General features: G+C 49.6%; 1 protein-coding gene across 1 annotated transcript in view; it reads right to left on the bottom strand.

Annotated features, from left to right (window-relative positions):
- Positions 1 to 15,924, bottom strand: part of DCK (deoxycytidine kinase) — a 30,781-nt gene extending 14,857 nt beyond the window's left edge. The window contains exons 1-2 of the mRNA XM_085640997.1: positions 15,174 to 15,924; positions 14,192 to 14,307 (exon numbers count right to left, since the gene is read on the bottom strand). Coding sequence (XP_085497123.1) covers positions 14,192 to 14,307; positions 15,174 to 15,246 — 189 coding nt within the window. The 5' untranslated portion in view covers positions 15,247 to 15,924. The remainder of the gene's footprint in view (positions 1 to 14,191; positions 14,308 to 15,173) is intronic.
- Positions 15,925 to 22,397: the final 6,473 nt, after the last annotated feature.

Below are 22,397 nucleotides of genomic sequence, written 5' to 3'. Positions count from 1 at the left end.
TATTGTGGTGAGATCACCTATGTACGGGGACAGGGATCCTTGAACACAAAGGCATAGATGTACTTATGGTCGCGCAACCCAATAAACTTTCTGCAGTGCGTGGAGATGTTACTTTGTTTTTTGTTTTCTGTGCGCCAACAGCGCTACATTCCAAGCTGTAAGTTAGTGTAAACACCCATACCACTCCTCTCCTGCTTGGAGAGTTGCCCGCTTTTAGGTGGAGGCCACATTCCTGCCCCAGATGTCACCCTCTCTGGGTGCAGTCATGGCTTTCCACCACAGTAGATCCAGCACCATGTATGGCACCACAAAAGTGGGACACTGGCATGTAGTGTGTAGGAAGTGGCAAAAAACTTCAATGTATACTGTTAGCAATTATTACACTACCATAGAGACGACCTGGATTCCAAATACGTGTTTTAGGTCAGTAAAACATATTCATTTACTTATGGCGGCTTGTACAGTTACACATGCAGAGCTCAAAGTGGGTAAGGGAACAACATTACCAAGCTTTATTAATGTGGTCAAAAGATTTCCCATACTTTTTTAGAACAAAAAAAACAAGTGTTCCTGAAACACTTCCTACCGGTTGAAAGGGAAAGAGGGGTAAGGGGGGTGTCTCATCTACTGTAAAGTGAGAGAAGATAGAGGCAGCTGAAAAAGAAACAAGCCTTTTCCCCAAGGTGCCTGCTACCTGAAAGAAATGTAAATTGGTTAATCAGAAAAGACTTTAATTGATGGAATACAGACTTTGTCATTTTAATGGAAACCTGTAAAAAGTTTATACTAGGTACAGGCTGGGTCTTATTAAAAACATGTTTTTAAAGAACATCTAAATAATATTTTTGCCTATTTCGCGACAGTCTATTTATACAGTGTAACCGTATACTGTGTGTAATATATTTTTAAAACTAATGGCACATATTCATAGTGCTTTCTGATACAGGCTTCGACCTCTTAGCACCATAAATACATGGTACTATTTCCCCAGTGCAACTTGGTCTCGCTTTATGTCCCTCTGGCAACCCTCACACCCACCCTGAGTGCCGTGGTAGACACTGTCTCCCCCCTTCCCCCAGGTCTGACAGTGATCAGAGGTGACTTTAACACAGTCATGCAACCAGCTAAAGACGCCACCGGCACACCATCCACACACAGGACATAGCATGCTAAGCGAGTAACAGAATGGGCAACAAAATGGGGTTCTGCGACGTCTGGAAGACATGGAACCCCAGAACGCTGCAATACTCTTACGCCTCTGCAGCATATTTACTATTCATGCCAGCCCCTGATTGTCGCGTGGTTATGGATATCCGTATTCTCCCCTGCAGCATATTGGACCATTCTCCCCTCCTCCTCAAAGTGGTGGGCCTTACCGGCACCCTGCGTCCTCTCTGGCGGTTCAACGCCTGGTTCCTCCAAGATGACAAGTTTCGGAACACAATCGGGGAAGAACTCAATACTTTCTTGCTAACCAAAACTGAGCCCTCTCTCAGGGCGCGCTGAGGGAGACCGGCAAAGTCACGATCCGGGGGTTCGTCAAGGGGCATCTCAAAGCCAAGCCACTGGCGCAAGAGAGCCGACTCTCCCTCCTGGAGGCCCAGGCGACGCGATTGGAACGGGCCACAACTGGGAGGGAGGGAGGTGAAGCGGACAGCTCGAGCTACTAAAGGAAGAAATAAAACACTTATCGCTGGAATCGGCGAAGCTGATTTGGAGGTCCTCCGTGGCCCTCGTTTTTGGCCGGGGGGGATAAAAATGGTAAACTACCCCACTGGTTGGCCTCCCAATCTTTGGGAAACTGGAAAGTCCTGGAGATTCTTGACCAGCAAGGTCAAACCCATCGCACAGCTACCTCCATTGCCCAAGCTTTTGCGGAGTACTACTCCCGGCTCTACTCCGCGTATCAGTCCCGGGCCTAGACCCCAGGTCAATGCGACTAGACTCTACTCTCCTTCCCCAACTATTAGAGTCAGAAACTACCCAACTAGACCAACCTATTTCAATGGAAGAAATAGGAGCGATATTTCCTTGGCCGCAAATGGGAAGCCTGATGCGTTCAAAACGGAATACTACGCGGCACACCGTGACACCCTGATACCCCACCTCCATGCACTATATAAAGAGGTGGTCGAAAGGGAAGCCTTCCTGCCAGAAACGTATATGGCAAAGATTGTGGCCAAAACGCAACCCCCTGTTTAGAATACCGCCGATCTCCTTAATAAACATTGAAATTAAAATGTATGCAATGATCCTTGCCACGTACCTTAAGCCGGTCCTCAACAGCCTCATCCACCCAGATCAATGCGGCTTCATGCCGCTCCGCAGTGCGAGGCACTGCCGACGGCGCCTTCACTTGGTACTGGCCCACCGCCAACTTCTCGCCCCCTACCTTGCCCTTCTATTGATTGACTTCTAAAAACCTTTCGACACTGTCGATTGGTGGGTTCTGGAGGAGGTGCTCAAGGCGGCAGGCATTGGGCAACACTTCCGCAGTCTAGTGCGTGTGCTATACTCCCCTTTGCACGGGTGCTCATCAACGGAGCTCTTTCAGACGTCTTCACAATCCGAAGAGAAACGAGACAGGGGTGCCCCCTGTCGCCCCTCCTTTTTGCCCTTGCGATTGCGCCACTAGCCTGTCATAACTGTGCGGACGCGCAGATCCAGGGTTGACACTGGCGAGACGCAAACGAAGATCGCATCGCACTGTACATGGATGATGTTCTGCTCTTCCTTGCAGACCCGGCCCGCTCTGGCCCTAGGTGCCTCCAGCTCCTTTGAAGCTGCCTCAGGCCAGCGCCTGAATCCGACCAAATCAACAATGGTGCCTCTCCACACGTCAAGGGACTGCATAGATTGGCAGATGACAATCCCCATAAGACGCTAAGGCGCCTTTCCTTTAAATACCTAGGCATTTGGGTCGCGCTGCTCCCGGAACTCATCGGGAAGCTCAACTTAAGCCCATTAGTCAGAGAACAAAAGCTGGCCTCCGCAAGTGGCAGTCCCTTCCACTTAACCCGATGGGAAGGGTTGCCTTATTTAAGATGATGGTACTCCCCCGATTCCTATATATAATCCAGAATCTTCCACTTCAGCTTTCTCGCGGATGGTTTCGGGAACTAGACAACATGGCCACGGCATTCCTTTGGGGTGGCTCGAGACTGTGAATGGCCCTGGCCCTCACCCATTGTCAAAAGGCCCTGTATGATTGAGGACTGTGCATGAGCAACCTCTTCCTATACTATGTAGCTACTCACCTCCTAGTGATACACGATTGGTTTACCGGCGGTTGGTCTGACCCGGCCTCTGGGGTGAAATTAGAGACTCAGGTTCTCTCAGATCCAAGCGATGCCTGTCGCTCAGCGTTGAGATACACACAGTGGGATACCAAAGTCACACTGCAGGCACCTTTGTGGAGGGGCACCTGGCTCAGTGAGGTGGGAGCACTGGAGGGCTTTCGGAAGTGGGACCTGATGTTTTTTTTACAACTTGGAGACGTGTGGAGGGGAAACCACCTATGCTCCTTCCAAGACCTACAAAACTCATATTCATTGCACCCCACCAAGTTCTATAAATACGCCCTTACACCCTACACACCTGCAGGCACCATATTCCCAGAATTTTGTCCCCTAGATGCCCAAATCCTGATGGGTGGCCTTGGGTAGGGAGGAGTCTCTAAGATCTATTGCTCACTGGTTAACAACTCCCCGACCTCCCTAGACCCCCTTAGACGTCGCTGGGAGACATGGCTGGGCCCCCTGGAGGAGGAGGAGAATTGGAGAAATGCCCTGATGGCCCCCCCATACGATCACTATCTCAGTCAGACTCTGACTGGTCCAGCTGTACTTCCTCCACTGCGCATACCTTACCCCTGTCCGCCTGCACCGAGCGGGGTTCTTGGCCGCCCCGCCTGCTCACATGCAAAATGGAACCCACAGATTTTTACCACATGGTCTGAGCCTGCACCCCCTCACCCTATACTGGAGGACAATAGTGTCCGAACTGAGCACCCTCCTGGGCTGGGAGGTCCCACTTAGCCCACTGGCTCTACTCCAGGGAGTCATGAATGGCCTAGATGGTTCCCGGATGGATAAACCTTTTCTAGGAATGGCTGCTATGGTGGACAAGCGCGATATAGAGGCTGCCTGGAATAACTCTGTCCCCCCCCCCCCCCCCCCCCCCCCCCATATTACTAAATAGCGCAGAGGTGTGGACTGGTGCACCGCACAAGAAAAACCTGTTTATGAGGCAAGAGGCTGCCCCGCCAAGCACAGCTGCGTGTGGGGGAAATGGCAGGGTCTGTTGATGTAATATGCGGGGGGCATTCAGGGTTGGACTGGTTTCGGTCATAATTAATAGTATTTAACAGTGTGGCAAAGCCACGGAGATCTATGACAGTATTTCATGCTCTACATGTAAGTTCTGTCTGTGCTGCTGTTTATGTGTCTAAATAAACAATAAAATTTGATTATATAAAAATAGAAATATTTCCCTAGTGCACTGACCAAGATTGAAACTAAAGGCGGTCCAGTTACACCCAAAGACATCTGAAGTGAAAGCATTAACCCACAGCTTTCCTACCAGAAAAATAAATTTCCTACAAAATAATTTAAGTTGCATTTAATTTTCATTTGAGGTGTGTGCATTATATTTTAGATGGAGTTACCTGTAGGTGAAAGGCCATGTCTCTGATCCCTGCCCCCACTGAGCCTCAGAATCAAAGTTCCTATACTTTTCTTATTGACTTTGTCCACTCGACACATACCATAGTCATATTTAAACTCTATCCTCAATGTAGCAATCAATAATTCACAGTTGTGGTGATCCAAGCGCCACAACTTCAATAGTATGTGCACATTTACAATTAACAACCAACCAGCAAAATACAACTGTTGACTATTGTAAGGTTTAGTCACAAAAAATCTGACGCCACCAGCAACTGTCTTCTTTTTGATTGACCAAGTCAAAGGATTTAATGGCAATCAGCAATGCACAAAACATGTTGCATTGGGATGAATTGGGAACTACAAAATACATAATGTCTGCAAACCTTAATATAGCCATACTGTAACAGCATATGTCTACTGTAAAACACTCTGGCACGATGGGTAATGTTCTTGCTATATAAAAATGTAAAATAAATAAATACTGTGTCCTTGAAGGGATGGGAGGACACGTGATTCAGCCGTTAATGGATTTCAATTCAACAGTAGCTTCCACTCTGGCGCCAGCAGTGCTGTTGCCGACTACTCCATCACATGACTACTACAGCACAGAAACCGCTCTACTACAGGTGGTCGACAATGTTCTTCGAATTCTAGACCCAGACAACCTTGGGCTCCTGATTCTTCTCGACCTATCATCAGCTTTTGAGACACGGTTAACCACCACACATGCCTAGACACACTCAAAAATCGAATGGACATTGATGACATGGCCTTGAAATGGTTTGCTTCATTTCTCATGGGCAGGTCAAAGCAAGTAAAAACTTGACCACCGCTCCTCACAGATTACAGTGGGCCATGGGGTCCATCCTTGCCTCAACCCTATTCAACCATTCAAGAGTGTGGAACTTTTAAAATAAATGTACTTGCATAGGGGGCAAAATGTTACTGAAATCTACTTGTAATGTAAAGAAACAAACTTGTCCAACATACTACCTATATCAGTTACTTAGTCTCAACACATTTCTATTTTATTGAAATTGCTTGACTAAATGAATAGTTTGCAACTGGAACTACGTGTTTGCAGTATGGGGAGGTGCTTTGGGTGTGATATTTGTACATTATGAAAATAAACACTTCAATCTGTATCTTTTCTTACATTTTAACTCAAGAACTTTATTGGTATAGAGATCATATTGTCATTGGACTACCGATATGAAGGTACTCCCTAAAATTGGAACTTGTGGTACAAAGGTTACATAAAGATCCATGCAGTAGGTGCATTAACCCACTTATCAATAAACTGATTGTAATCAGCGTTCAGAAAATTACAAGCAATTGTTCACTAGGTGCATTAACCTCCTGAGCTATTACTATGGTATAATAATATGTGATCTTAAGGAATACACAACAATCTGTGAAAATCTGTGATTAAGACCTATCACTTGCATACTAAACATCCATCTGTGCAGCCCGTTATGAAACCATTGAACTGTCTGTCAAGGGTTGGGGTCAGTAAACTGCAAATTACAGCTAGCAGTATGTGACAGGCTTGTTCCATTCGGCATCTGACTCAGATTTTACCCAACAGCATAAGCATGTGTATTGGTGAAGTGCAAGTATTCTGAGAATGGCATCTTAGAACTGGATAACGGTTTATTGTTACCCAACTCAATTGTTCTCATTTTATCAACCCTGTAAGGATGAAAGGCTGAGTGGGCCCACTGGGATTTGAACCTGTGACTACGAGGTCAAACATAGGGCCCTACAGTTGACGCTTTAGTCTATTAAGCCACCAGACCCAGTTCAGTGGGCCAGACATACAGATTATCTTCTTTTCCTCTTTTGTAATGTTCATTCTTTTCCCTTTTTCTATCCCTCGTCTCTCTTGTTCCCTGGACTGTGGTTTCTCATCTCCTATAATTTTGCTAATATTTTGTAATTTTCATTACTTTTTTCTTGTTTTTATGCAATTCCTACTTTCATTTCCAATAGTCTGTCACCTTGTTATCTTGTCTCTCCTTTGCTCTTTCGCTCCTCTTTTGTCTCACGTCAATGGGCGGTGTGAGCAGCAGAGCAGAACCTTCCGGGAGCAGTTGTTTCGAGGTTCAGTTCCAAACGATGTCTATAGATTGAGGTCATGACATTTCCAAAGATGCATTCACATACGCACACTGGAGAGACCTGATCAGATGCTCAATCTCTGCAGGGGAAACATCGTTTACAACGCGGGGATTACATCACGATGCCATTACATCGCGGTTTTTACAACGCAAGTCGTTACAACGACTTGCGCTAGATGGCACTCTAGGACAAGGAATAGTATAATTTACTATCCAACACCTTCCCTACTGTACGTAGACTGGAGTTGGAATAGTAAATTATACTACTCCTAAGTCCAGCGCCCTCCAACGCAAGTCGTTGTAACGACTTGCGTTGTCAAAACCGCAATGTAATGTACCGCGATGTAAATGTATGCGTTGTAACATCATACATCCCTCTGCAGCATCATAGACAGACCCTGCAGACACAGCTACTGCAGATTCACACTGCCTTCAAAGTGAAACATACCCACCATCCACACACACAATCCTGCAGGGTCACCCTACACAGACATCCTCCTGAAATGACACACATCCATCCGGTAAACATTCCTTCCTGCCGTCCACACACATCATTCAAAGGCACAGACACGCACCCTACGGACATATGTACACCCACCCAACCCTGTGTGCACACATCCTGCAGTAAAAGAGACATATACACACACACATCACTCCACAGGGTACACACATCACTCAAGCTCTCAGGAACCTGCAAACACACACTGCAGACAAACAGCAGCAGACGACACATCTCAGCAGAGATGCACCAAATTAAACTTAGTGGCCTTAATGATAGAAGCTACTGCTTGAGTCAGTGGCTGGGATAGGAGCAGAGAGGTGATGAAAAGAGCGGGACGGGGTGATAAAACTCCCTGGACGGCGTACTTTACTCAGTACCTCCAACTACCAGTGACTGTGACCCCCATCCTTTTTAATTAAAGCTCAGGGCTTTAAGTGGGATTAAAAAACTGGAGGGTCTCTGAAAGGGGCATGGCTGATGTAATTAAGGGTGTGGCTTAAAAGCACGGTTAAGCTGAAAATCTATGTTTAGCCTAGTGTGCTGCCCCACTGATATTCTGCTGCATCTGTCATTACATCCAGATATATTATACAGCAAGTAACATAACACTTACAACAAGCCAGTACTATTGGCTTTGTCAGTGGTTGTTGGTTGTGGGATATATAAGCAACAACCATGCCTTCGTAGTATAGCATATTGAAAATGCTTCGCTTCTAAAATGGTGAGACTGTGAAAGAACTGTAACGAGTCTCTTTAAAGTTACATCAAAGGCAGTGAAGGGTGGTACTGCTGCAAAGGTCAAATTTTCTTTTTTTTCATGGTGAGGGCAAAAATGGAGAGCCCGATAGCGACCCGGCTCGGCACCTGAAATTAAGAACTGCTGGTGCTGAGCACCAGCAAGATCCGGTCCACTTAAAGCCCTGCTAAAGCCTCCTATACTTCAGTTACCCAACCTGAAAATCTCAACCTCAAAATACATATTGTTATACATTCCCTTCACTGGGATGGCCTGCCACCAACCCCAAGTGACCCCACGCTCCTCGAGTCTCACAGGTGGAGAGATATTCCATCACCAGTTTATTGCAGTTTTTCACTTTCAAACGTTCTTGTTGTGGTGCACTTAGGAGTATCTTCCGTGTTGTTAGCGGCATGCTTTGAGCTAAATTGGTCTTCTGTATATAACGCTGAACCACCTTACAGCCTAGATTCATTGTAATAATAAATGCCATGTTTGCTGTATGTTCAGCTCAACTGCAGCCTACTCTGCAAACTATAAACTTGGAAAGAGTGTTGTCATGTTCAACTATGAGGGCTGTAGGAAGATGGAGATTAAACGGTGAACTGTGGCTCCTTTAAATTCAGCTTATTATGAAAATAGAGTAGACCATCAAAGCAATTCATGTTATCAGACTGTTTACTGTTACTTATCAAGCGTCTCTATTGTGATAGCCGTTTTACAGTTGTGGCATTGTGAGAAGTTGGCCTGGCATATGCTGTCCTCTAGTTATAGGGGACACCTTGTACCAGTCCAATTCGACTCTTATGGTGATAGGTTAAAGACAACCTTTAAAGAAAGCTATCCTAGTGGTAGCTGTGGAGAGCAGCCTTCAGGCTAAGTCTTGAAGGAGTGTTGAGTTTATTGGTTTACCATAGATAACCTCTTGAATGACCAAATGAAAGAGTAGTCCACACAGGTATATATATAAAATATATGTATTTATTCTAAACAGAATCCCACAAGTCTCTTTATGAGGCTAGAGGTAAAGTTACAATTCAAACAAGCATTTATAGATACAATAAATAGCACTGGAATCACAGGGCCCCAGGGGGGGACCAAACCATATATTAAAAAAGTGGTATAAGAACCACGACAATTCTACAGACAATGCCTAGGGCATTTAGTATCGCTGGCCCCTTTAGAATCCACCCAAGGTTATGAGGAAGGGGACCCACGGGAGATGCGTGCAGTGCAAATAGCTGCTATCGGGATCTCTATTAAAACCTATGTAGAATGTTGCGGTTTGATTTTAAAAGATTAAAGACACTTCTAGCAGGAGTTCAAAGTTAGGAGCTTAGAGTTAAGCTTTTGAGGAGCCCACTACCACGAGAGTACCGAGGTACCACTGTTACCTGCCCCAGGGAAGCCGGGTGCATAGGTCGTTTTCGATGTCGGGTCACGGGCTGATTTTCAATGGGAAAATGTACAAAACTGTTGCTAGCCAAAGTGTCGATGATGCCGTGAAGAATGAAGTTGTAGATCTTGTAGAGGAGATTCTGAAAGTAGAGGGGACAGAGTCTGGGTCACGGCACAGTGACCAGGGAGCTCAAGGAAAAGAGCCCTTCAATGTCGGGTGCTTCAAGTGGAAAAGGTGTAGCTTGGATCTGCAGCCACGGGCTCCGGGAGGCTTCAAGGAAGGCCAGCTTCTGGAGGGCGACTGTCCCACGAAGGATGAGGGTCACTGCGGTGTTAGTGTCCGGATTGGATCCACTAAGCCTTGGCAACCGCAACCCACGCAAGATGAACAAATTAGCTACTGGTGCAGACCCACGAGGTCTGAGCAAGGTCTCCTTCGAGGAGACTGTAGAGCAGGCCTGGAGCAACCAGGGGAACTCTTAAAAGTAGAGATTGACCTCCGCTAGGGCCCACAAGTCGAAAGACAAGGGACCACGGGAGGCAGCAATTTGGCGTGCGTAAAAGGTTGCCCACGGGCCACAGGAGTGGGCTAGGGCGCTGATCTTTGGCACAGTTGCTGCTGAGAGGTTGGCTCAATATTGGGCCAAAACACAACTTCCCCACTGGTCAGGGTTGTGTGCTATGCAAGAGGTGGCCGGTGTCCTGGGGTATTGGGAATCTCTGCACCCACGCGGTCCACGGTGCTCAGACTAGCTGTGCACACTCACTGGCCTCTGGGATGCTAGGAAACCCACCTCAAGGTTGAGAGGAGTCGTCGATGTCCGAAGGAGCAGCGAAGTTCCAACCGGGTCACTTGCAGTGTTTCAGGTGCCTGCCAAGCAGGGGGGTAACTCCTTTACCCCAAGGGAGATTTTTTCAGTCAGCTGGGCAGCAGCTCGTCGAAGGTCAAGTCTGTAAAGTCCAAGATTAATCTGAGGCTCTGGGGACACAGTATTCACCTTTATCCAAGAGATATGGGGAGGGTCCAGATCAGAGCCCACAAATGAGAGTTGAGGCGGGAAAGGGTGGCTACACCCTCTCCCCTTTGTGTGTTTCCCGCCTGGGCGAGGGGCAGGATGCCTCTGAACCGGTTCCAGGCGGTGTATGCAGAATGTAGGCGCTGTAGCAGCCCACGTGCAACTCTGAAAGGCATCCTATGGTGCACCCACCCAGTTCCAATCCACATATCCTGTCTGGGAAGGTGCTGGCACCTCCCTGCAACAGGATCCCTATTGTCCAGCTGCAGAGGCTGGGGTTTTGCCCAGCAACAGGCAGCCAGAGTCGTGTGGGTGGCGAGTAGCATCCATTTTGTGATACGTGTGCACTTTTAAATTGGTGTCTAAATTCTGCTGCTTTTCCCATATCGCCCCTCTAGCAGGGGGGAATCATGCCCTCATGCCCATGGCTGGACTGGGGGTATGATTCCTACATGTTTGACACCAAACACGATATGGTTCTGTGTAGCCATTCTCAAGTTATCACGCTACCGTGATATACTTATAATGCGGTTCAGAGTATATGGTATGGCTACACTACAAACAACCCAGCAATGATTTTTACAAGGGTTGCAGAGGGGCCCTACTCAGGTAGGGGTCCCCCCTCACACATATCTCAGCACCCTGCCTTGTAGGATTAGCAAGGCCTGCTTGAGGGGTGACCAATGAGAATACATGTGTTGTACATAGGTGGGATACAGGGTACCTGTATCCCTGTAAGGGGTGCAAGCACCACCTTACCCAGACTACAGTAGTGGTCTGGTGGTGTCATTTGGTATGGCTGTCCCAGGGGTGGCACAATAAGTGCTGCAGCCCCTGGTAGGCCTCTGAGGGACCCATGCCCTGGGTACCTAGGGTACCATCTACAAGGGTCTGGTAGGGTGTCCTCAGTATCCAATTGGAATGTACCTAGGGTACTCACATCAGTTTTAGGGAGGAAGCAGATAGGCTGGGGTCCTGGATAGCAGGATCCCAGCCAGACTAGTCAAAAACCATCCAAATACCAGGCAAAAAGTTGGGGGCAACCCTATAGTCAGATTCCACCTTCCTACAGGCATGGAGACACGATGCCTACAGCAATATGGTGGAACAATTTCACACTCTACAGTTTTTTTTAATGAACACATTTTATTGCATGCTGAACAAAACATATTTTTCTTTTCTAATATTACTGCCTGTTTCGGAGTTCTTGCTGGAGTGCAAGCTGATCAAAGCATACATACATGGCCGCTGCCCGGTGGAGCTGCACCGACAGCTATAGGGAAGATTGGCCCTGGCACACCGCTATGGCCGTCACCTACCCAGCCGGATCACGGACATTTGTCTTGTTTTCTTCCCCGCTGCTGCCTCCTTCCTGTGGATTACCTGCTGTCCCTGGTCTTTCCTATCCTGACTTTCGTGTTCGCTAATTTACTCCTGTATTGTTTATTTATCCATTATGTAACTACTGTGAAACTTTTGTAACTTGTAACTCGCTGTGTCCTTATGTAAAGCGCTCTGATACCTCCGGGTCTAGCCAGCGCTATAGAAAACTCAAGTAAATAAATAAATATAACTAAATAAATAAATAAAAGGCAGCAGTTCCTCACAGAGTGGGATGGGGTCAGTGAGGCTGCTGACCCCACCCCACTCTGTGACAAGGTGTCAGTGATTGACACTCAGCTCTGGGCACTTCAGGGCTTAAAACTGAAGCTCGCCTGGGTCCGGGGCAATCAGTGACGCTTCCCCTCATCACAAAGGGGAGGGCCTCAAGGTGATTTGCCAGGCTGAAGATGTTATGCCCACAGGAGCTGTGACTTCTTCAGCCCAGCAAAGTTCAGCTCAGGCAGCCAGAATCCTGCAAATTTAGCGTGTCTTGCTCCTGGTTGCCTGACCTGAAAATAAAGTATCTATCAGGTTGGCCTATGCTCAGCCAGACAGACATTCTTTATAGAGGTCAAAAGGTGAGGCTGCTGTTAGTACCAAAGTGCCTCAGATCATCCATATGCAGCGTAATTTATGTCGTCATTCATGAGACAAACTAGCCATTAGATCTTCTTGTCCCCTATGGAAATCCACTCAGTTCGGGCCTCAGGCTATATAAATCCCCCACCCGTAACATTTACATCAAGCCCTTTAAGTCCTTAAGAAGTCAGGGATCTCCTATCACCGGTACACAGGTGACTCACAGCTTAGATGCTAAATGGAACGAACCGGTCACAGACTGCTAGCTATAATCTGCAGTTGAAAGGAAAAATAGTTTCTGTCTGTATTTATTTGTAAAGATCTGTTTAAACTGAAAACCAGGAGCCTTTATTGTAAACCCACCATTGTCGACAGAGTCATCCTAGACTAAAGACTCAACCTGCATTCCCAAATCAGCACAGTGGCCAAAACTACTCGCTATCAACTAAGCCTTCGGTGGGGAATCAGCTGTTACATTCCAAAACAAGAGCTTAAATCTCTTGCGTATACCCTGGTGCTATCATAGACCACTGTAACTCTGACTGGTCTCCCCAAAACCCATCCCAAGTCCTTGAAAGCGATTAGTCTACAGCAGGGCACAAGTCCTAAAAAAAGAAGTGGGGGGACGCTGTCACCGGAAGTGACGTCACAACAGGAATCTCATGAAAAGAAGTGGGGGGACGCTGTCACCGGAAGTGACGTCACAACAGGAATCTCATGAGTACCCCTCTCCCCCACTCCCCCGAGGGGGTGCCCCAGTTGCACAACGAAGTGCTCAAAAGTGCACAAGATACAGAAGGACACACATTCCAAGCGTTAACCGCCAACGCCTGCTCGCTCCGCCTCCCAATCACTCCAGCCTGCACACACCACCGGTGCCTCTTAAAGTCTCCAATTACAAATATTAGCATATCTTTGGTACACAATGCTGTCCAGCTTTTGGGCAGGGGGGACGGCGTCCACCCGGAAAAACCTGGTAAAATAAGTGGGGGGACGCCGTCCACCCGCGTGGTACCCCGACTCGAGCCCTGGTCTACAGGGACAAAAGAAGTGACCACATTACTCCCAGGCTGATCACTCTCCGATGGATGCCAACTGAAGCAAGGGCTATTTACAAACAGCCTGCATTACCCATACAGCCTTGCACCCATCCACTCCCCGTTATCTGTTGGACAGACTCAAGCTCTCAGGCGGCTCCGGACCACCGTGAAACACTGAATCAATGCTCCTTTAACACCCTCCCTTTAAATGAGAACAAATGATGGCACAATCCTTCTCAGGAAGCGCAACCAGAATCTGGAACTCACTTCCCCCAAACCTGTACACACCTCCTTCGCTGGCGACTTTCAAATGGGGCCTGAAAGCCCTTCTCTTCCATCAGTATTTTAGCTAAAATACTGTAATCATCTTCTGGTACACGCCTCCCTCCACTCCACCCCACCCCACCTTTACCTTTCTACAGCTATATATTACCTCATCCTTAAGGGACACAGTTACCTTTGGACACTGTATAGTGCGTCAACCCTCACTCTTATGGCTTTTGCACATTCTGTTTTATGTAATGAGTTACTTAGTTGTGCTGTTAACCCAGCAATTGCTCATAGCGGTATTGTTTTTCTTAAACCGTGTAACTTTTATGCAACGAAATATCCCTCCTGTAAAGCGCTCTGGCACCTCTGAGTCTTGTTCGTACTATTTAAGGGTGCATAAATAAATACATTTTGTCAGCTAATAAGAATATATACTGGAAGACGATAGAGTGTATTGGACTAGACGATGCGTCCTTCTACCTCAAATTCATCGTCGTGTGTTTTCACATTGCACCACCTGGCGATGGGCTCCGGAACCACATCCCAGTCGTCGCAGGCCTGCTTCAAGAGATGCACGAAGGACGACTTCCCCGCGGCTGTAAAAACGGAGGGAGAGAAAATTTTGAAAGAGACAAGCGCCAAGCGAGACTGAAAGGCCACATACATTCGAGTTCCTCCTGCCTGCTCAGGCTGACAGGTTACAGTCTCAGGCTTAGAGGTTCGGAACTAGACAACGGATGTACCAATGTTACCAAAGCCTTCCCTCCTCCCGACCCCCGCCCATGAATAATGCGACAATGAAACGAGGCGTGACAGGCCAGCTGCCAGGGACTGCGACAGGTGCGAGATTATGACAATACAATATCACACCAATACAGGCGCTAAACTCTCTCGGGAAGCTGTGAAAACGGATATCTGAGTGTAAAGCGCCTAAAAGTACAAAGATCGCGAGGCTACGTAACCATCACTACCAATAATAATGCGTGAAACTGTATGGCAACACACAACAGTTAAATATTTGTTACAATGTGCTCATTCGGGCCGGTTCACAGGTGAACATAAATCTGGGGAGCCCGTAAGAAGCTCTGCTGCGAAAGGGGTGGTGGAGTGAGGTATACATCAAATCGTTGTGTGTTTTAGAAACGGTAGCGAAAAATCCAAAATGATTTGCACACTGCATGCAATACGTTTACATGGTTAGTTCAACTTCAGTCGGCATCGCAGTGAACAGCACGCATTCATTAAAATTATAACAAGAAGGTGATATCTTGTGGTGTGCATTCATTCAGTTGTCAGGGAAATAAAGTCTGGGTGGGATGTTAGAGGGCAAAGTGACAAATACAAATTAAGCTGATGCATAAATATCTGCACACATTGCGGACAATATGTCAGTCCCTAGCAGATGAGTGGTAATATAGCGCTGCAAAAGCCCTTACAGACTTGCACAAATGCTTCTTCTCACCAATATTGCCCTCCACAGAGATCCTCTTGGGTTCCACGGTGTCCCTGCAGCTTCTTTTGGGAGGGGTGGCCATGGCTCGGACTGCAGCTGTCACTATCAGCTTGCTGCTGGTTCTTCTGCTGAGCTCGGTTTGATTTAGGCGCGCAATGCTCTCTTCCTGCCGCTGTGTGACGTCACGCAAAAGCCCCGCGCGCGCCACCGCTTCTTCCTGGACTTCGTTCCAACAATATATAATATGTCACCGAGCGCCTCCCACAGAGGCTTCGAGGGCGCTTCTCCCCGGAGGTGTCACGAACGGAACAAATACCGGGGGAAGCTTCTTCCGTTTCTCTCCCCTTTACCACCAGAGTTACTCTTACTGTCTGAACGCCTCTGAGCTTTGCTGCCGGTCGACGAGACTCCGTTCCGGTGTTCTCTTAAATCTATTTATAACGCCTCCATTAAATCTGCTTTATTCTCATTTTCGGGTCCTTTGCTTTACCCCGAGCAATGCATTTGACAATTCCAAAGCTCAGAGAATTCCAATGCTCGGAGCCTGCCCTCCGCGCTGATAAAAAGTGACATGGATCAAACAGAAATCTGTGTCCGACTGTTCCTGTAGTCCAGCAGTGACTATAGGTTCCAAAAATGACGTACCAAATCTGACGTAGCCCAGCGCCTGCAAGATCGTCAGAGAAAGCCATCATTTAGTCTGTCCGGGAGCAAAGACTAAGCATCTTCTGCAGTGCCATACAATGCGCGCACTATATATGGGAGGAGTTAACTAAGCATTGGCAAAGCCAATAGGTTTCGCCTATTCCAGACATTTTGGCTTTCTCAATGTTTTAAAAAAATATATATATATTGCAAAGCAGCGCGGGCTTCTGTGCAACATGGCTCAAACTAAAAAAAAACAAAGCGGCCAGCGTTGACTACGTCATTGCGTTTTTTGTTGGGGTGTACTTAAAGCATGTTGCACAGCAGCCTGTTAAAACAAGCATTGGCATAGCCAATAGGTCTCGCTTTTGGGACCTTATAAGTATTTAATCATGCAGCACAATATCCTTGGTGCAACAACATCAACCGTTGCATGGCTAAACACTTAAAAGGTCCCAAAGGCGAGAACTATTCCGCGCTGAAAGAAAGTGACATGAATCAAACAGAAATCTGTGTCCGACTGTCCCTGTAGTCCAGCAGTGACTATAGGTTCCAAAGATGACGTACCAAATCTGACATAGCCCAGCGCCTGCAAGATCGTCAGAGAAAGCCATCATTTAGTCTGTCCGGGAGCAAAGACTTAGCATCTTCTGCAGTGCCATACAATGCGCGCACTATATATGGGAGGAGTTAAATAAGCATTGGCAAAGCCAATAGGTTTCGCCTATACCAGATATGTTGGCGTTCTCAATGTTTTAAAAATATATATATATATTGCAAAGCAGCGCAGGCTTCTGTGCAACATGGCTCAAACTAAAAAAAAACAAAGCGGCCATCTCTCTTCAATGTATCGTCCAAACACGCATACATACACCCCTCGGGGCGGGCTCGCCCGAGGGTATAAATAAATGAGGTGGAAGACTGCTCGGGGTCTTCCGGCCACGAGAAGTGAGTGGGGTCCTGTGTCCATTATTTATTGATCACGCTGTAACTGCGACACAGGCCCAAACATTGGCGACGAGGCCGGTCGCACCCCACGAGTGCCTTCTGTATCCTGCGGCTCTCTGCTGAGCGTGCGGAGCCCACCCGCATTGCCTGCTTCCCCGCTGCTGACCTGGTTTTCCTCTGGGAGCCCACCCGCGCCGCTCCAGCCTGGCCGCCTATGCTGAGCGTCGGACTCGCTTTCTGGCACGATCGCGCTGCGCCCGCGCGTCTCCCTTGCCGACGGAAGCGCGTTCAGCTGGCGGCGCTGTGAGGGGTAAGTGGAGTGCCCTCACCTGCGCTGCAGCGGCTCTGCTCCTGCTCTGCCTGACGCTGGCTCCCCCACCTGCATCTGCCGGTGTGCTGTGGGGCCTTGGAAAGGCTGCCCCCTCAGCTGCCTGAGGAGAATAGAGAGAACAAAAAAAAAACAAGGAAAAGGGGGAAATACACACTCTGTGTAAACAAGCATTGGCAGCATCAAAAGGGACACTGCATACAAACAAGCATTTCAGCTTCAGCCCAAGGGGCAGCGTAGCCTATTCAAGGGCGGCAGGCATCACCTGCAGGATTACGCCACGTGGGCGTCTCTGACCAGGAGGACGGTCAGTGCGCAGACCGAAGGGGGCTGTGGTATTTAGACCCTGCTGGCGCCCAGTTTCCCCATGCGCAGAACTGCGCCGCAAAGTCAGCCTCGCCCCTACCTGCAGTCACACGGTCCCCTGGCACAGTCAGCACAACAAGGACACGGGCGAAGGCACACGCCCCACAGCTGCACAATGACGCGCAAGCCGCGCCCTCGTGCCTACGTGCCCCTGCCTGGCCGCAATGAGCACCGCACCAGCCACAGGCGCGGACACCCAGCAAGATGGAGGGCGAAATCCCGTCGTCGGTGCCAACCGACCGCCACCAATGTTCACCCACACCGCAGTCGCACCACTAGCCCCGTTCAGCGAGGTTTCGGATCCCGCCACTGCTGCGCCAAGATGGAAGGCCTGGGTCGGACGGCTAAATCATTACTTTAAAGGGACACGGGAAACTGATGGAACCGTAAAACGATCACTCCTTATCTACTATGGAGGAGCATAGATCTACGACCTGAGACGCTTCCCAACACAGGGAATGATGACGACTATGAAGCGGCGGTCGCCGCGCTCAACAGGCACTTCGACCCGCAGCTCAACCCCGACTTCGAGAAATTCAAGTTCCGGAGGGCGTGACAGACCGAAACCAAATCGGTTGACATGTTCTATGCGCGGCTACACCGGCTGACTAGCATGTGCCCCTTCACAGACCAGCGGGAGGAAATCCAGGATCAGATCATCTTAGGCTGCCGCTCAAAGCTCCTGCGAAAGCTGATCCTCCGACAACCCGGAATCTCGCTGGACGAGATCCTGGTCCTAGCTCGCTCTCATGAACTATCTGACGCCCGGGCAGAAGAGATGGAAGCGGCCTTTCACACTCCGGTTGCCACGGCGTCGGTGCCTAGGACCCCGCACATCAAAGAGGAGAAGGTGGAGGCCATCCAGAGGTGCCCCGCAGTACCTCGCCAGGCACCCAAGCCGCCATCAGGTGGGTCGTGTGGATACTGCGGCGAAGATCACCCGGCAACAGCCGTCTGCGGGGCGAAAGGAAAAACGTGCTCCCGCTGCGGAAGGCTAAACCACTATGCCAGAGTGTGCCGCGGCGGGCGTTTCCGGCAGCCATCATCAAGACCCAGAAGCGTGCCGCAGCGGGTTCGCCAGATCTCCATACGACGACCCACCACCCGTCCCGGATGACCAGCCACAGGCACGACACCCGATATACGAGGACGAAGACGATGACGTGTTCGTAGTGTCGTATGTCAGCCGGGCGGGTTCCCGGCGAAGACCATCTCCCATGTGCTCAGTCTCTATTGAGGGCACGGAGGTACAAGCCTTCATTGACACTGGTGCATCTGTCAATGTGATGGATTCCGACCAGTACGACCGTCTGTCACCGCGATCCCCCCTTGCACCGTCCACGGCGCGAATATACACGTATGGAGGCACTGATCCTCTCCCTCTCCGTGACGTCATTCAGGCCACCATCGCTAGCGGGAGCTACTCCACCAAGGCACAGTTCCACATCACCGAAGGCAAGAAAGGAACTTTACTCAGCTGCCATACAGCAGAGGACTTAGGACTTGTCTTCTTCGCCAATCCGATCTATGACTCCCATGCGGAAGCAATACTGAAGGAATTCCCAGCGCTCTTCACCGGCCTGAGGAAACTCAAGGGCAAGAGGTTCAAGCTCCACATAGACCCTTCGGTACGGCCGGTGGCTCTCAGGCACCGGAGGGTGCCCTTCAACTTACGCCCGCAAGTGGAAGAGGAGCTGCGAAAGCTCGAAGAGCTAGACGTAATTGAGAAGGCCTCGGGCCCCACTCCCTGGGTGTCCCCGCTGGTCGTGGCACCCAAGCCCAAACAATCGGGGGCCATTAGACTCTGTGTCGACATGCGACTGCCCAATACCGCAGTAAAGAGGGAACGTCACATCACCCCCATGATGGACGACATCGTGGCGGACCTTAACGGGGCGAAGTGGTTCTCTAATCTGGACCTGAACGCCGGCTACCACCAGCTGGAACTGGACCCGGAAAGCCAGTATATTACCACCTTTTCAACGCATGTCGACCTCCGGAGGTACTAAAGGCTCAGCTTCGGAGTATCATCAGCCGCTGAGGTCTTCCAAAATGCTATCTGCGAAGCACTGTCAGGGCTGCAAGGGGTGATCAACCTCAGTGACGATATCCTTGTGTTCTCCACCACGCTTGAGGAACATCACTCCCACCTCCGGGTCACACTCAAGAGGCTGGCAGATTGTGGACTGACTCTACACAAATCCAAGTGCTCCTTTTATCAAGAAAGCGTAGATTTCTTTGGGCACACATTCACCTGTGAAGGACTCCTGGTAGACCCGAAGAAGGCCGAAGCTATCAGGGCAGCAAGCACACCTCAAAGCCCCACCGAAGTGAGGAGTTTCCTCGGCATGGCCACATACTGTGGACGGTTCATCCCCAATCTTGCAGCCATGTCTGAGCCATTGCTCGCCCTCACGCGCCACGATCACAAGTGGGAGTGGACGCCAGCTGCCAACAAGGCGTTCCAAAACATCAAAGCAGGGCTGCTAGGCAAGACGGTCATGGCTTACTTCCACCCCATATGGCGAACAGAACTAGTTGTTGATGCCAGTCCGGTGGGCCTAGGAGCAGTCCTCCTGCAAGAACACGGCCCGGAAGTGTGGAAGCCAGTCGCATATGCCAGCAAAGCTCTCACGGATACCGAGACCAGGTATGCCCAAATCGAAAGGGAGGCGTTGGCCATCAAATGGTCATGCCAACATTTCCACCTGTATCTGTGTGGACAAGAATTCCATGTTGTGACTGACCACAAACCGTTGCTCCCGCTGTTTGCTGGCTCATCTAGGCTAGCACCCCCGAGGATCGAAAGATGGGCGGTGCAATTACAAGCCTATAACTTCAAGGTAATTTACCGTCCCGGGGCCCACAACCCAGCGGATTATCTGTCCCGTCACCCGGAGTCAGCGGTGCTATCCGACCCATCAGGGGACACCTGCAGTACCGAAGCGTTCGTCAACATGGTGTCGCAAGGGGCGTGTCCCAAGGCCATGACGCTGGAAGTGATTGGTCGAGCAACTCGAGAGGACCCCACTCTCTCTCGCGTTCGAAGAGCACTGGAGAATAATGGATGGGCCCATTTCATGGACGGTGCCCACGCCCTATGGCAAGAGGTCAGCCATGCTCGCCAACAATTGTGGCACGTCCGGAGTGAACTCAGTGTGGGGGAAGAAGGAGTCGTCTTGAGGGGACACCTGATAGTGGTTCTGGAAAGTCTACAGAGAAGAATCCTTGCGCTGGCACATGTGGGCCATCAAGGAATGGCAAAGACCAAAGCCAGGCTGCGCGACAAAGTCTGGTTCCCGGCGATGGACTCCAAGGTAGATGAGATGGTAAGGCAATGCCATGCCTGTACGATCACCGGAGGGGACCCAGCGCCGGCCCCAGTGATCACCGAAGAACCGAGTAGGACTCCGTGGACGCATCTCAGCGTGGACTTTGGGAGTTTTCCAGACGGCCGTCACATGCTGGTCATAGTCAACTCGTTCTCGAAATTCTCTATCGTTGAAGTGATAGCGTCAACAGCGTTCACGCATGTGAAGAGGGTCCTGGACCGAGTTTTCGCAACGATGGGGATGCCCGAAGAGGTCAAGTCGGACAATGGAGCCCCCTTCCAGGGGCGAGAGTTCCAGAAATACCTTGAAAGTCTAGCGGTACGCCACAGGATGATCACCCCACTATGGCCCCAAGCAAACGGGGAAGTGGAACGACTAATGAGAACAATTAACCGAACGCTGCGCATCGCTGTGGAGAACAGGGAAGACCCGGAAGCAGCTCCTGACCAGTTCCTAGGTGCGTACCGCCAGACTCCTCACAGTACCACCAAGTGTGCTCCGGCTCACCTTCTGTTCAAGAGGGCCCCACGGGACAGCATTCCGTCAGATCCGACGTGGATACCCATTGAGCGGGATGACGCAGCCATTCAAGCGAGGAGGGAGACAACAAATCAGAAGGCCAGCGAGGCCCGAAGGGCCCAAGAACCACAGCTGAGAGTGGGAGACCGCGTGGTGATCAAAGACCGACACCCTGGGTAGAAGTTCCGGACTCCCTATGAGCCTGAAGTGTGGACCGTGGTAGGTGTTCGAGGGACCATGGTCACGGCTAAAAGGGGAAAACAATCCATCACGAGGAACGTATCTAGCTTCAAGAAGATCTCGGAGGCTGATACGGATTGAGATGTGTCCGGCTATCAAGGATCGCCTCTGAGCCTCTCTACCCCTGTGTCGCACAGTGAGAGGATCACCCCACCGATCACCCCTCAGCAAGCCGGTTCGGGCCATGCTGACACTGTCCGGCCAACCAGCCTGGACACTGCCACCGAGGTAACTGGGAGTATCCCGTTGGGCACATCCGAGGAGCCCTGTGTCCGGAGCCAGAAGTATGGTCTCCGGCCAAATCCAGTCCCGAGTCAGAGACTGAAGGATTTTGTATATACATCTCCATGAATGGGGAGAACTTGATAGTCCTGAACTGAAAGAAAGGAGGGATGTAGAGAGCCATCCGGGCTCTCTCTTACAATGTATCGTCCAAACACGCAAACATACACCCCTCGGGGCGGGCTCACCCCGAGGGTATAAATAAATGAGGTGGAAGACCGCTCGGGGTCTTCTGACCATGAGAAGTGAGTGGTGGTCCTGTGTCCATTATTTATTGAACCCGCTGTAACTGTGACACAGGCCCCGCCGCGCTACACCCAGCGCCTGCAAGATCGTCAGAGAAAGCCATCATTTAGTCTGTCCGGGAGCAAAGACTTAGCATCTTCTGCAGTGCCATACAATGCGCGCACTATATATGGGAGGAGTTAAATAAGCATAGGCAAAGCCAATAGGTTTCGCCTATACCAGACATGTTGGCGTTCTCAATGTTTTAAAAATATATATATCTATTGCAAAGCAGCACAGGCTTCTGTGCAACATGGCTCAAACTAAAAAAAAACAAAGCGGCCAGCG

This window comes from Triturus cristatus, chromosome 2_2 (genome assembly GCF_964204655.1).
Source record: "Triturus cristatus chromosome 2_2, aTriCri1.1, whole genome shotgun sequence".
NCBI lineage: Eukaryota > Metazoa > Chordata > Amphibia > Caudata > Salamandridae > Triturus > Triturus cristatus.
The sequence above is the reverse complement of the archived record's forward strand: the minus strand, read 5'-3'. Positions and strand labels throughout refer to the sequence as shown.